The sequence below is a fragment of the Aythya fuligula genome, chromosome 1 (assembly GCF_009819795.1).
Source record: "Aythya fuligula isolate bAytFul2 chromosome 1, bAytFul2.pri, whole genome shotgun sequence".
Taxonomy (NCBI): domain Eukaryota; kingdom Metazoa; phylum Chordata; class Aves; order Anseriformes; family Anatidae; genus Aythya; species Aythya fuligula.
Genome location: NC_045559.1, coordinates 83,632,464 through 83,646,213, shown reverse-complemented (window position 1 = coordinate 83,646,213; position 13,750 = coordinate 83,632,464). Strand labels below are relative to the sequence as shown.

Sequence of the window (13,750 nt, the reverse complement as noted above, 5' to 3'; positions counted from 1 at the left end):
GCATTTTATTTCCTTTCTAAAGGTAAAAAGGAAGTACCATTTCTGAGAAGACCATTTCTGCAGCAGCAGACTTATTTTTCCTTGCAAAATGCACATACTGCACAAAATTAATTTGCACCAGCTTCTGATATGAACATACAGAGTCAAGGTCCAGTCTGAGAGGAGCCAAGGAAAGAAGCACAAATAACATTTTTTTTAAGTTTTGTGGGGGTCAGAGAAGGATTTTCAAGGACAGTGTCATTGAAACAGTTGCCAGTATTTTATCATCTGTGTCAGCCAGAAGTTCTCTTCGCCTCGAACAAAGATGGTTTTACTTTCTTGCGGTTATTTGAAGGTGCAGTTTTGCTCTAAAAACATAATGATGGGGGATGATGTTCCTATAGCTTTTCTCCAGGGCTCTCTTTAGTGATTGAACCAAAATCATGACCACAGAATAAAGCAGGGAATTTTGGGAATTTAATGCAAAAATACAGTGCAGCATTTTTAGAGATCCACTACAGCTATGCCTGAAATCAGTGATCTTCTTTCCAGTGATCTCAGTGATTACTTGTGTTTTTGGGCTGCTTTGTCATTTCCCATAGCAGCTTTTAAGGTGGCTATCTGTTCAACATCTTGCTTCAGTCTTCCTATCTATGTTTGAGAGAGAGAAAAATACAGCTCAAGTCAGGGCATTCTGCTAGGATATAAAGACCTGGGAAGGCAATGTAAATATTATGCACTTCAAACTTATACCTAAGCCTTACCCTGGTCCCACACTAGGAAAGAGTTTTGCTAGGACTGTAGTGAACCTCTAGTGAGAAATTACCCTGGTCCCACACTAGGAAAGAGTTTTGCTAGGACTGTAGTGAACCTCTAGTGAGAAATAGCCAGGTGTTTTATGTTGGAAATGTAAAAAATAATGACACAGTTCACTCTAAAGCAAGCCACAGCCTTATTTTGATGAGATACTCTAACACCAGGCATTTCAGAGGTGAATCTTTCTTTCCAGCAGCTTTATTTAACCACTCTATACTTCAGAACATTTAATCACTTCAAAAGCCTCAAGTATCCTGAACAAATACAAAATCCCTTTTCTCAAACAGAGTTAGAAATCCCTGCTATAATGGGGGAGCACAGCATCCAAAAAACTAGAGAAGAGTTGGCATCACCAACAGTGTAAACAGCTACTCCTGCTATTTACATTTAATGTTAATGTTCTCTCCCTTCGTATTAACATTGTGTTACTCAAGCAAGCACAGCTACAGAGAGTTATGAGAGTGAGGATTTACCCTCCTAGGACTTAAGGGCCAAATTTAACGAGACATTCAGACCTTGCTGCATCAAGGACGTTCCTCTGAGAGGGGAGGGGTGGAAGCATCACATTCATTTGTAGCAAAGGAGATGTGAGAGGGAGGGGAAGCAAAATGTCCAAGGTGGTGCAGTATAGTATATAAATGCAAGAAAATCTCCTCCACAGTCTTCTGAATGCTAGAGGTGGAACCAAGGATTGAAACAGACGTCAGTGAGGTTTGTTTAGCATTGAAGTTGATATTGAGCATTTTCAGAATTAACTTCTTCAGTTTTAAATAGTAAATATTTTTTCTCTGTGCATGGAAAAATGTGTAAGCTATTTCTGTATAAGAATAGATAGCAGAAGTTAGAAATGCTTTTAAAATTATTGTTCAATGTAGGGGTCAGTTTGCTTTTCAATATTCTGTCTTTCTGGTAACACTTTGGGATCTGTAAAGACTCTGGAGGCTGATGTCCTGTGTCTGTTTTCTCAGGCAGGAGGAGAAACTGCCAGTTAAACTTCAAGAGAGAGCCATTTTGGCATTGACAAGCAACCCAGAGCAATGTCACTGGCTGGGGTAAGCTGTCTGGTGACCGGAGCAGGAGGATTTCTTGGCAGGAGGATTGTCCAGTTACTGCTGGAAGAAGAGGAGGCACTGGCTGAGATTCGGCTGCTGGACAAAGCCTTTAGTAGTGAAGCACTCAGGAGCTTTGGAAGTGAGTACCATCTTGTGAGGATGATGCTCTGTGGGTATGTGTGCTTTTGTCTCAGGTGTATAGCGTGGGCACCCTTACCTCCCACCCTAACCTGTTTTTCTAGACACAGGCTTTATTTCAGGGAGTTCTTGCTTACAGAAATCAGGCATAAAACTTAACAGCAAGACTTTTCTTTGCCAGAGCCTGAGCCTTCACAAGGTCAGAAGAAAGACCAGTATACTTGTAGAGCAGCAAACAGCTGCCTTAAGCCTGGCTTCTAATTGCATCAAAACCCACATGAATGCAAAAAAATCTCACCCTTCTCCTGGGGAGAAGGAAAATGAAGCTAGTGCTGTATCTGGGGGACAGTATAACCCAGATCATGCTGCCCTGGGCTCTGATGTGCAAGTGGCAAAATTGCGGGTGCCAGTGCTGATGGTTTTCTCCAACCTGTGATCAGTTAGATTAACACAGGCCTGCATGGGATGAGATTTGTGAGGTAATAGCTTAAAATTTGGTTGCCATTATGAATACTGTAGTTGCCTGGATAGCAGAACTCTTTTATGGTATGCACAGAAGGGCCAGGACTCATTTGCAGAAGACAAGTCAGGGTTTGTTTTCTTGAATGGACTGGAGACAGCATAAATGAATGATGCACCCACAGCCAGAAGCAGTATGTGGTGGAGAAATCAGCTCAGAGTATTGTGCTTTAAATGTCCCATTTCCTGGCATCCTGAGCACTTCTATTAAAATATCACATGGGTACCTAAATTTGGTCATACTCATGAGTCCCTACCATACAGACACTTAATCAACATGCTTTCCTCCATCACAGCTTAACCTCAAAACCATTCTTCCTCCATACTGACATTATCTATGTGGGAATCTGTACAGAATACCTGCACACAATTTGTTAAAGAGCCACAATCTTTCTATAAAGTGCTGAAGTGTCAGTGAAGAACAGTAACAGTGCAGCATAAACTTGGTGCAAATTGCACAAGCCTTTAGGAAGGTTTTATATAATCTTGACTTCCTCCTTATTAAATCTCATTCACCATTTCACTATGGATTTGCTTGATGCTCTTGAGCCTCGCAGCAGTCCTTTCTGCTCTGATTTCCAGGGAGGTCCCATAGCCTGCAATTGCAGTATGCACAAGCTTCTGCAGCACCAGTAGTGTGTGTGGTTTAGCACTGATGCAGCAGGGCAGCACAGAAACATCTGCTCTGTGCCATGAAAACTTTGTGGGGACTGTGGAGCTTCCTGCAGAGCAAAAACAACTGTGTGTGTGAGCGCAGTCTTGGCTGGGCTGCTGCGGAGTTTTTGCTGATCCTTTTTTTTTTTTTTTTTTGTTAAAAAGAAAGCTCTGTGCCTTCTTTCCTTTTCCTCCCACCTTTCTTTCCTGAACATTGCCCAGATACCACCCCCTCCTACTCTTACTTTATTCCTGCTGCCTATCTGACCAGCACAGGAGGAAGGGAAAAAACAGATATCAGAACATTTTTTATTTTTTCTTTTCCCACACAGACAGGTAGTAGGAAGAGCAGGCAAGCAGTTCAGGTGTGTTTGGACTGCCTTAGGCCCTTACATTTGAACTGGTGGTCCTTCTGTCTGTATCAGCCTCTATAGCTATACTTCTTCATGTGCTTGTGCTCAGGACTACCTAAAATAGTTTCCTGCCATTCCCTCTCAAGTCCTTCCATAGCACAGCACTTTCTATTTGGAATGCAAAACCTGTGGGGCTGAAGTCTTCTCCACCATTATTTCTCCCCGTTAGTATTCTCTCCATTATTTTTCCTGCAGGGACTTTGTCTTACTGGCACATGTTGTTTGGATTTCTTGTATAGCCAGGAGCAGGGCTGAGTCATTTTCTTTCTCACTGAACTCTTGAGCACATTTTGCTTGCAGTATCTTTGCAGAGACAGGGTTGTAGCTAGTAAGACAGGAGCACGTGCAAGTTGAACATTCCAGTAGCTGAAATTGGGACAGAATAAACATCTCAGCCCCCACAGAATAAAGACACTAATAAATTGCATTGAAAATGCAATTGCCTTTACAAATGAAAAAAAAAAATTGTAATTAAATTGAAATTAAAAATGAAAAAATTGCCTTTACAAATGAAAATACAATGCAATTTCTAATTTTATCCCATGAATGAAAGAATTAGATCATTTTTATGAAGCATCCACTTAATCAGGAAAGTGGAGAGCTCTCATGAGCACCTCTACCCACCATCCACCCTGCAGCCCTTAGGAGCTCCATAAAAGAGCACCAAGTACTTCAAGCTCCTGAAATCCCACAGACGTTACTGGTTGCTTGAACTTTAAAGAAGACTTTGAATAAAGAAAGACAATTTAGGGCAAATAGTCTGACTGCATTGCCGAGTCAGACAGGACATTGTATTTTACTAAGTAAGCATCCCATTTCCATGCAAAAAGTACCCTGTAGCAAGCAGGGAGCATTGCTCGCAGCAGCTCAGAAGCCAGAAAAACTATTGGTGAAGTACAAGAAGCTTTCTTAGTGGCTATGTGCTTTCTCATAACTACAGAATGCAAAAATGGAGAGCTGGGTTGAATTTATTCCCTTCCTCCCTCTTCTACCTGATGCACACGCAGGTTTTGATGCCTGGGCAATGGTCTATGAAGACAGAAATCAAGTTTCTCCCTGCTGTCCGTCTCAGACTGAAACCACTATCTCTATCATTCATTTTTTCCCTCTCTCTACTTTCAAGCTCACCTGTCGTTTTCCTCTTCCCAGAGCACGCCAAGAGCAGTCTGCTGATTCCTCAGAGAAAGCTTATGTTGGTAAGGCAGTGAACAAGGTCCATGTTCTATTTTCAAGGGCAACTTCTTCTGACCAAAGTAGGAGTCAGGAGCAGCTTTCCTGTCTCATATCACACACACAACTTAAATTGCAAGCCCAAGCAAGGCACAAAGCAGCTGGACAGTGGCTTTCCAATGACCGCTACCAGCTGTCTCTGTGCTCAGCTTTATAAAAGGCAGTTTCTTTTATATTTTTCCTGAAAGCTTTGGTTTTCATGTGTAAAAACCTCAATTTGCCTAGCTTCAGCCTAGGTACAGTTACCACTCTGAAGTGAATGTATGTCAGAATTTACATTGTGAAAAACATATCTTTCAATCAATTTACAGTGGAGATCACTATAAACCACCTGAAAACACAGCCTTAGGAAATTAATGCATTCTTTAAAATAAAAGAGCACCAGACAGCACGCGGCAGTAGTAGTGCTGGAGGGCAGCAACTCTAGTTTTAGTATGAGTTCTGTAAATGTTGAGCATTTACTTTCTTGGTTCATATCTGTCTGGTTCCACAAATGAGGAGAGAAAACCAGGTAAAAAGATTAAAAGATAATTCCTACTCGTTTCTATTTCTTAGCAGCTGTATCTGTTAGTGTTTTTCCATTAAAGATATGGGATGAAATCCTGCCTGCTTTGGAGGCAGCGACAAAAAAAAAATAGGGTAGACAAGATTTCGGTCACGGCTCAGGCTAAAAGCTGTACAAATTTTATCAAATTCTCCCCTTATCTAAACGGGCCATTGAATTCCTCTGGACGAGGGCACAGCATCGGCCTGTGCCTCGGAGCCCCCTGCCAGTAGTTGTGCCTGGGGAGCCCTCTAGCGCACGCACAGCAGAGGCTCAGGAGAGGATAAGTGTAGCTGTAGTGACACTGAGTCCTTAGAAGATGTACATCATGCTGAGAAAGTCTTCTCCCACGACACAGCTGCAGCCAGGCCACCAGATTTCGCAGGAGGGCAGCATGTCGCCGGGCTGCAAGTTTCTCCATGCCATCAGACTGTGCTGACTCGAAGCATAGTTCTGGACTGTATTAGGATGTTGCGCAGCAAAATTTAGGAGAAGGGTGGCTCCAAGATCGAGAACTGTCACATACATTAGCTGCTGAGGAGCGAGGGAGCTTGACCAGGAAGATCAGGGATTAAAGCAAGCCAGGGCTGAGGAGTGTAGCCTTGAGAGTTCAGATTTGGACCAGAAGGATATGGTTGCTAAAAATGGTCCCACCGTCCACAAGCTGAAATGGAGCCAGCACTAGAGTTATAAGAGGCATGGTAAATTGTGACCTAGGTAGGTGAAAAAGGAGTGGTTCCAGAACTGCAAGTAATGTATTAGAAGAGTTGCAATATGAGCAAAGTCAAGGAGCAGGAATTAGGTGTGAACACAGCTCTGTGTACACATTCATCACCTGAAGATGTGAGCATGAAGTGCCTGGCTGTTTGGTACTTGGATTAACACTTTTATTAATAGCCAATCACCAGAACATACATAGCTAAAGCTTCTCCCTCTGAAATTTAAAACAGATTGATGTCATACCTGAAGGAAGCTTCAGGCCCTTGACAGAAGTGGGGAAATTTCATTTAAAAAACAAACAAGCAAAAAACATGTCAAATATTGGCTGCAAACATATGGTAGGTAAACAACATAGACCTGTACAGCACTGTAGTTAGCACTTGGCAATACAGCCACTGGAAAACGCCTTCTGTTTTGCCAGCCTTAAAATATTGCTTCTGTTCCTGGGCAGTCAGCAGCACCCAGGAACAGCTTCAGCATCTACGCAGTCCTTCACCACTCCTGTCAGAGCTCAATTTACGGTGCCCAGCAGGTCTTTTGCTTTGCTGTCTGCTTCCCTTGCAGGATTCCAGGGCAAGACAGAGGTGAAAATCCTGGAGGGGGACATCCGAGATGTGACATTCCTGTACCGTGCCTGTCAGGGGGTCTCCCTTGTCATCCACACAGCTTCCATCATTGACTTCTTGGGCCTTGTAGAGACGCAGCTGCTCTGGGAAGTCAATGTAACAGGTAAGCAGGCAAAGCACCTTTCTCAAACCTCTTTCTATTAAGTGCTGATCATCATCTGCTCAGGAAAGGGAACACCTGAAGTGATTTGGTTTTGAGCCAGATTCACTGGGTTGTTGTGCAGTTTGCACAGCTACACATGTGAGTGAAAGCCATGCATAGCCCTATGCAGCTCTGGCCACCTCTACAGCCAGTGTGCATCAGTCACGCTCTGCAGGGCACTGCAGGGCTGTTCACTCTTGTTTAGCACTCACATACACCGATCCTGAGATCTGCACAGTCTTTGCCTTTAGAGGGGAAAGTCATAATTCCATGCTCAGTGGACATTTTTGGAAGCAATTCATCTCTGAAATCCCAATATGCATCTAAAAAAAATCTGTAACACAATTGCCTGCATACATTTTCCAGTTTTTACAAATACTACAGGCTTTCACTGCAACTACAGGAAACTTTGATTGCCAATGCCCCAGACTGTGTGTCTCTCTGCTTCCTATTCTTTTCCTTCTTCTTTTCCTTTGCCTTCATTTGCTGTTGTCTCTGTGTGTATGAGTGCAGTTCAGAGAACAGGTACTTTCCCACTTTGAGCTCATTACTAAGATTTCCCTGGCAATCTCAAGGCCGTGGGAGAGAGGGTTTTTAGTGACTTCAGCAATGGGATCTTCTTTTCTACTAAGGGCTTCCTGTTCCTTGTAAAGAAAGGTCGGATTAAGGGGGAAGGTTTGGGCTCAGGAATGGCCCATGTGGTATCAGCTGTCAGGAAATTTCAATATATTTCCAAAAGAACAAGTGCATCCCCCTTCCTGTGATCCCTCTCTATGCCTTTCAGTAAACAGGTTCTGCTTACCCTCCATGCATGCTGACCTCTCAGGACGTGTTGCTCCAGCTCCTGGGTGAGGATTTGGGGAAGATGTTCTTATTTACATTGATAGTTTTTCTGGCCCTTTGTTCTTCTCTACCACAGACAAAGGCCTTCTTCACAGAAAAATATGGAACATATTTGTATAGCAACACTTTTACAAATATTGGCTACACTCCAGTGCTCAGAGGAAGAGAGTGTTCTTTGTAGATGAGTTGTCTCTTACACACATCTTAAAAACAGTGAGATGTCATATTTGTCATTTCAGCCTGGCCTATCACTTGCCTATTTAGCTTTCAGAGCCTTTCATTTCTAGTCACTCAAAGCCACAGATTGAAAGCGGCCACAAATTAGGGCCCAGAAGGCAGTTTTTCGGGTCCTTGCCAGGAGGGAAGAGCAAAAAGGCAAGTTCCTGTAAACATGTCAATTTTTTGGTATGAAAAATAAATACACAGGGGCTGTAGTTCAGAGAGGAGATTTATAAAGCTTTCTCTTTATGACCACCCTCCTGTTACAATCTGTTTTTCACAGCAGAATGTGTTGCCTATACCCCTTAAAAAATACAAAATAAAAATTAAATGTCCCAAAAGCAGAACGGAGCTGGATCAGAGCTAGAAGGTTTATTTGTTTGCAGTGTTATTCCTTTCAGCAGGTTTAGACTTAGGCACAAAATATTCAGATTCCCCCTGACAGAGTGTGTCTGTGGATAAATTAATTTTGTCTGTGAGGGTTAGCTGAAAACAAGTGGTAAAATGAAAGCACACACCAGTACTGCTCGCAGATCAAATAGCCACTAAGGTCAGTTGCTGAATATCAAAGTCCTCTTCCCTTTTCTCCTCCATTTCTACTCTGATGCTCTTTCAGCTTTCCAACCAGCCAAGACACTGCTATGTACTTCACGGGCATGCAGCATGAAAGTTTTGTTTCTCCTAGAAAACAAAATTTTTATAATAAAAATGTGTCAAGGAACCAGATGTGTGTGTTCACAAACCAGAACATAAGCAAACAAATTCTAGTTAATTCCCACTCCTTTTTTTTTTTTTTTTTTTTTTTTTTAATTAAAAAATCCGCCTTGCTTCTAATTCAGGCCTATAAACATAGGACACCTAAGGAGGGAAAGTTTCCAGCTCTTTTCAGCTTACCCAGATGGGAGCAGTCTGGACGGGAGCAGACCCAACCTCCCCCATGGGAGCTGACAAATCCCAAGCACATATAGGAGATGGGTCTGGTAACTAAGAGATTGCACTTCTTTTGGCAACCCCATTCTCCAAGTGGGAACCTCCATACTTCAAGCCTTTTGAATGGGATCTCACAAAGATGATGCGACAAAGCAAGCACATGTGGATGTGGCATCTCCACATTCAGACCTCAGGTGGGAGTGTGAGAACCTCAATGAATTTTAAGTTAAATTTGCTGTGATGCAGGTGTTTTCTCTGGCTCACATTTCACACAATGCCTCAAGGGTACAGTATCTTTTTAGGAAGAGAAGAGACTTATATTAATTTTTTAGGAGGAAGGGAATTAAATAATAATTAAATATAATCCAAACAAAAGTGCCCTCTATGAATCAGTTCTTCAGGTCTATATTCAAGCTTGGTTCTTGCAATGCTGACTGAAACCAAAAGGACTTTGTGCAAATAGAACTTACAGACCTGGTCTATGGAAGATTTACTTTATTACCTGCTAAGTCAAAGATGCTCAAGTTCCCATTACTGTAAGAACCTTTTCATTTTTTACCATGCAACCTTCATTTCATGAGTTAACACTTAACCATGTGCTGTTAAAAATATAGCACATTTTGTAAGGGTGAAATTGATCCCAAATGGATATCAACTACTAAGATAATTTTATGTTTGCTTTGTTAAAACTTGCTATCTTTTTTGATTTTATCCAGCTCCTCTGTACTTTATTACTTTCCCATATTTTTCAAACAGCATCAATGGCAGGAATAGCTAATTAAACTATTACTATATTTAATATAATTTACTAATTAAATTTTTTTCCCTGCTTGAGGAGTTCCAGGCTGGAGCCCTTTTCAGCCAACCCAGCCACATGCAACCTAACTTGCACATTTCTCTTTTGAAGGTACTCAGATGCTGCTGGAGGCATGTACCCGTTGTAACGTCCAGAACTTCATATACACCAGTACCGTAGAAGTGACAGGCCCAAACTGCAGAGGTGACCCAGTATTCAATGGTGATGAAGATACAGCTTATGAGTGTATGTCAAAATCCATTTATGCCCAGAGTAAGAGACTGGCAGAGGACTCTGTGCTGAAAGCAGATGGCCAGATGTTGAAGGATGGAGGCATGCTTCTGACTTGTGCCCTGAGGTCCATGTACATTTTTGGAGAAGGATGCCCATTTCTTCAAGGTCATCTGGATAAGTGTCTGTTGAACAAAAATGTTTACCTACGCTTCTCCAGGAAGGAAGCTTTAGTGAACCCCGTGTATGTGGGCAACATTGCCTGGGCACATGTGCAGGCAGCCAAAGCTTTGCAGGTCCCACAGAAAGCCAAAAATATCAGGGGGCAATTCTACTACATCTCAGATGACACTCCTCATATGAGCTATGCAGACCTAAATTATGAGCTTACAAAGGACCTGGGGTTTGGAATTGAGCCCCGGCTCCCCATGCCTCTGACAATGTTGTATTACTTCTCACTGCTGCTGGAGATCATGAGCTTCTTACTCAGGCCCTTTGTCAGGTACGTCCCCTCCACCAACCGTCACCTGGTCACCCTCCTGAACACCCCATTCACCTTCTCCTATAGAAAGGCACAAAAGGATTTTGGCTACATGCCCCGTTACACATGGGAAGAGGCCAAGCGGTGCACTGGTCAGTGGATTGCCTCTGTGCTCCCACAGAGGAGGGAGCACTTGAAAATCAAGGCTGCCTAAATCTTAAGAGGAGATGAGACCAGGCTGAACAAGTAGGGCCATGAGCTGAAGAAGAGCTGGGTAAACAGCAGCAGCACATAACTACAAATGAAAAAAAAAAAAAAGAAAAAAGAAAAAAGAAAAAAAAAAAGAAAGAAAGAAAAGTGCAATAGCACACTCATCTCCAAAAACAGAATAAATACATGTGAAAAGTTAATTTGTTTGTTGAGGACAGGCTGATCAGGTTATTGTATGGTCCCCATCCACCTAGTCAGCACGAAGCTGTTATTTTACTAACTCCACACAGGCAATGATTTGAACACACCAGCCTTCCTTTTTACTCCACACAACCTTTAAGGCCTTTTTAAAGCAACAAGGGCACAATTCGTCCTAGAACCATGACTAAGCTTTACAAATAAATAATACTATGCTATATTCTACTCACTCAGCTCTTGCCAGTATTATGCAGCAGGTACAAGCCACTTGATTGCAGAAGCTGTTACAAATCTTGGTCAATTTTTCAGGACTGTTGTATAATTTTCTGTGCTGTTCACTTGACAGTCCAACCTGTGAGGCATAGGTGAGTCAGGCGCAGCAGGCACTGTGAGGGCAAAAGCACAATGGTATGTGCCATAGTATTGAGCAAGGACAGTTGTGTGGAGAGAGAGGAGCCAAGTTAAGACTGTTCCTCATCCATTATCATTTTCCTACTTATGATTTATTATTATGATTATTATTATTTTTTAATTTGGTGGCAGCCTGTGAGAACAATAACTGTAACAAGATGGAAAGGCGAAAAATATTGCAGGACACTGAATATACTGAAGGGACTCCCCTGCAGATTCAAGACGTTCATGAACACTGAGGAAAAACAAACAGTGCTGACAAATAGTATCATGCTATTTTCAGATTTCAGATGGGAGCAAAGGCTAGCATAAGCTGATAAATGCATATGTGCTGTCCTTGTGCTTTTCTGATATCCCTATGAGTTTCTGCAGAATTTACAACTTGATTTTAGGGCCAAAAATGTAGAACTTGTCTGAATGAATACTTTGTCTGAATAAATTGGTGTGATCCAGCATTTTCTTCCTAAATCTAAAATTCACTTGCTGAAAACAACTCTAAAAGATGGGATGTTCTGTTCAGAATTGTGTGAACAGAAACACTTTACCATACTCTCATTTCCAGATATGCTGGCAGTTTATAGTCTGTGTTGAGTTTAATTATTCAGTGTCCTAGACATTAGATAGTACCAGTGCAAATATTACCATTTTCTTTAGTAACATCCTAGTTTAAGTATGGGATATCCAAAGTGGTAGAATACCAGCAACCAGAACTTGCAGTTATATTCTGGGGGCAGAGGAATAAGTCTTTTGAGCTTCCATTGAAGGTTTTGTACTCAGCAAACTAGTACTGTGGATGTCATTTGAATGAATGCCATCACTTCTCTCAACATCTCCATCAGAGCTCCTCCATTATTAATAAGAATGCAAATCTGTCCCATCCTGAAAAAGACGCATGAGAGTGAGGAGGTTTGCAGATACCTTAAATAATAAAGGATTTCAAATGAAATTTGGTGTTGTAAATTCAGGGATAGAATCTGCCCCGGGAAAATTGATGCGTGTGAGGAGGACTAAGGAGAATCTCCATCCTTTACTGGATGCGGGGGGAAACTTAGTTACAAGAGATGAGGAAAAGGCGGAGGTGCTCAATGCTTTCTTTGCCTCAGTCTTTAGCGGCAATACCGGATGTTCTCTGGATACTCAGTACCCTGAGCTGGTGGAAGGGGATGGGGAGCAGGATGTGGCCCTCACTATCCATGAAGAACTGGTTGGTGACCTGCTACGGCACTTGGATGTGCACAAGTCGATGGGGCCGGATGGGATCCACCCAAGGGTACTGAGAGAACTGGCAGAGGAGCTGGCCAAGCCACTGTCCATCATTTATCAGCAGTCTTGGCTATCGGGGGAGGTCCCAGTTGACTGGCGGCTAGCAAATGTGACACCCATTTACAAGAAGGGCCGGAGGGCAGACCCAGGAAACTACAGGCCTGTCAGTTTGACCTCAGTGCCAGGGAAGCTCATGGAGCAGATCCTCCTGAGAGTCATCACGCAGCACTTGAAGGGCAAGCAGGCGATCAGGCCCAGTCAGCATGGGTTTATGAAACGCAGGTCCTGCTTGACGAACCTGATCTCCTTCTATGACAAAGTGATGCGCTGGGTGGACGAGGGAAAGGCTGTGGATGTGGTCTACCTTGACTTCAGCAAGGCTTTTGACACCGTCTCCCACAGCGTTCTCCTCAAGAAACTGTCTGCTCTTGGCTTGGACTGGCGCATGCTTCGTTGGGTTAGAAACCGGCTGGATAGCCGGGCCCAGAGAGTCGTGGTGAATGGAGTCAAGTGCAGTTGGAGGCCAGTCACTAGTGGCGTCCCCCAGGGCTCGGTGCTGGTGCCGGTCCTCTTTAATATCTTCATCGATGATCTGGACAAGGGCATTGAGTGCACCCTCAGTAAGTTTGCAGATGACACCAAGTTAGGTGCGTGTGTCGATCTGCTTGAGGGTAGGAAAGCTCTGCAGGAGGATCTGGATAGGCTGCACCGATGGCCTGAGGTCAACTGCATGAAGTTCAACAAGGCCAAGTGCCGGGTCCTGCACCTGGGGCGCAATAACCCCAAGCAGAGCTACAGGCTGGGAGAGGAATGGTTGGAGAGCTGCCAGGCAGAGAAGGACCTGGGAGTGATGGTGGATAGTCGGCTGAATATGAGCCAGCAGTGTGCCCAGGTGGCCAAGAAGGCCAACGGCATCCTGGCTTGTATCAGAAACAGTGTGACCAGCAGGGCTAGGGAGGTGATCGTCCCCCTGTACTCAGCTCTGGTGAGGCCGCACCTCGAGTACTGTGTTCAGTTTTGGGCCCCTCGCTACAAGAAGGACATCGAGGTGCTTGAGTGGGTACAGAGAAGGGTGACAAAGCTGGTGAGGGGCCTGGAGAACAAGTCCTACGAGGAGCGGCTGAGGGAGCTGGGCTTGTTCAGCCTGGAGAAGAGGAGGCTCAGGGGTGACCTTATTGCTCTCTATGGGTACCTCAAGGGAGGCTGTAGCGAGGTGGGCGTTGGTCTGTTCTCCCACATGCCTGGTGACAGGACGAGGGGGAATGGGCTAAAGTTGAGCCAGGGGAGTTTTAGGTTAGATGTTAGGAAGAACTTCTTTACTGAAAGGGTTGTTAG

General features: G+C 43.6%; 1 protein-coding gene across 1 annotated transcript; it reads left to right on the top strand.

Moving 5' to 3' along the window:
* The first annotated feature begins 1,820 nt into the window (after window positions 1-1,820).
* Window positions 1,821-10,547, top strand: LOC116502173 (3 beta-hydroxysteroid dehydrogenase/Delta 5-->4-isomerase-like). The gene is made up of 3 exons (XM_032207936.1): window positions 1,821-1,986; window positions 6,630-6,794; window positions 9,733-10,547. The coding sequence occupies exons 1-3, from the start codon at window positions 1,833-1,835 to the stop codon at window positions 10,545-10,547; spliced, it is 1,134 nt and encodes a 377-aa protein (XP_032063827.1). The 5' UTR covers window positions 1,821-1,832.
* Window positions 10,548-13,750: the final 3,203 nt, after the last annotated feature.

What these genes read in the sequence shown, in the direction of transcription:
- LOC116502173 (XM_032207936.1), top strand. Translation starts at nt 1,833, where the DNA reads ATGTCACTGGCTGGGGTAAGCTGTCTGGTGACCGGAGCAGGAGGATTT. An exon ending in AGCACTCAGGAGCTTTGGAA is followed by an intron (nt 1,987 to 6,629) that starts GTGAGTACCATC and finishes CTTCCCTTGCAG; the next exon opens with GATTCCAGGGCAAGACAGAG. An exon ending in CTGGGAAGTCAATGTAACAG is followed by an intron (nt 6,795 to 9,732) that starts GTAAGCAGGCAA and finishes TCTCTTTTGAAG; the next exon opens with GTACTCAGATGCTGCTGGAG.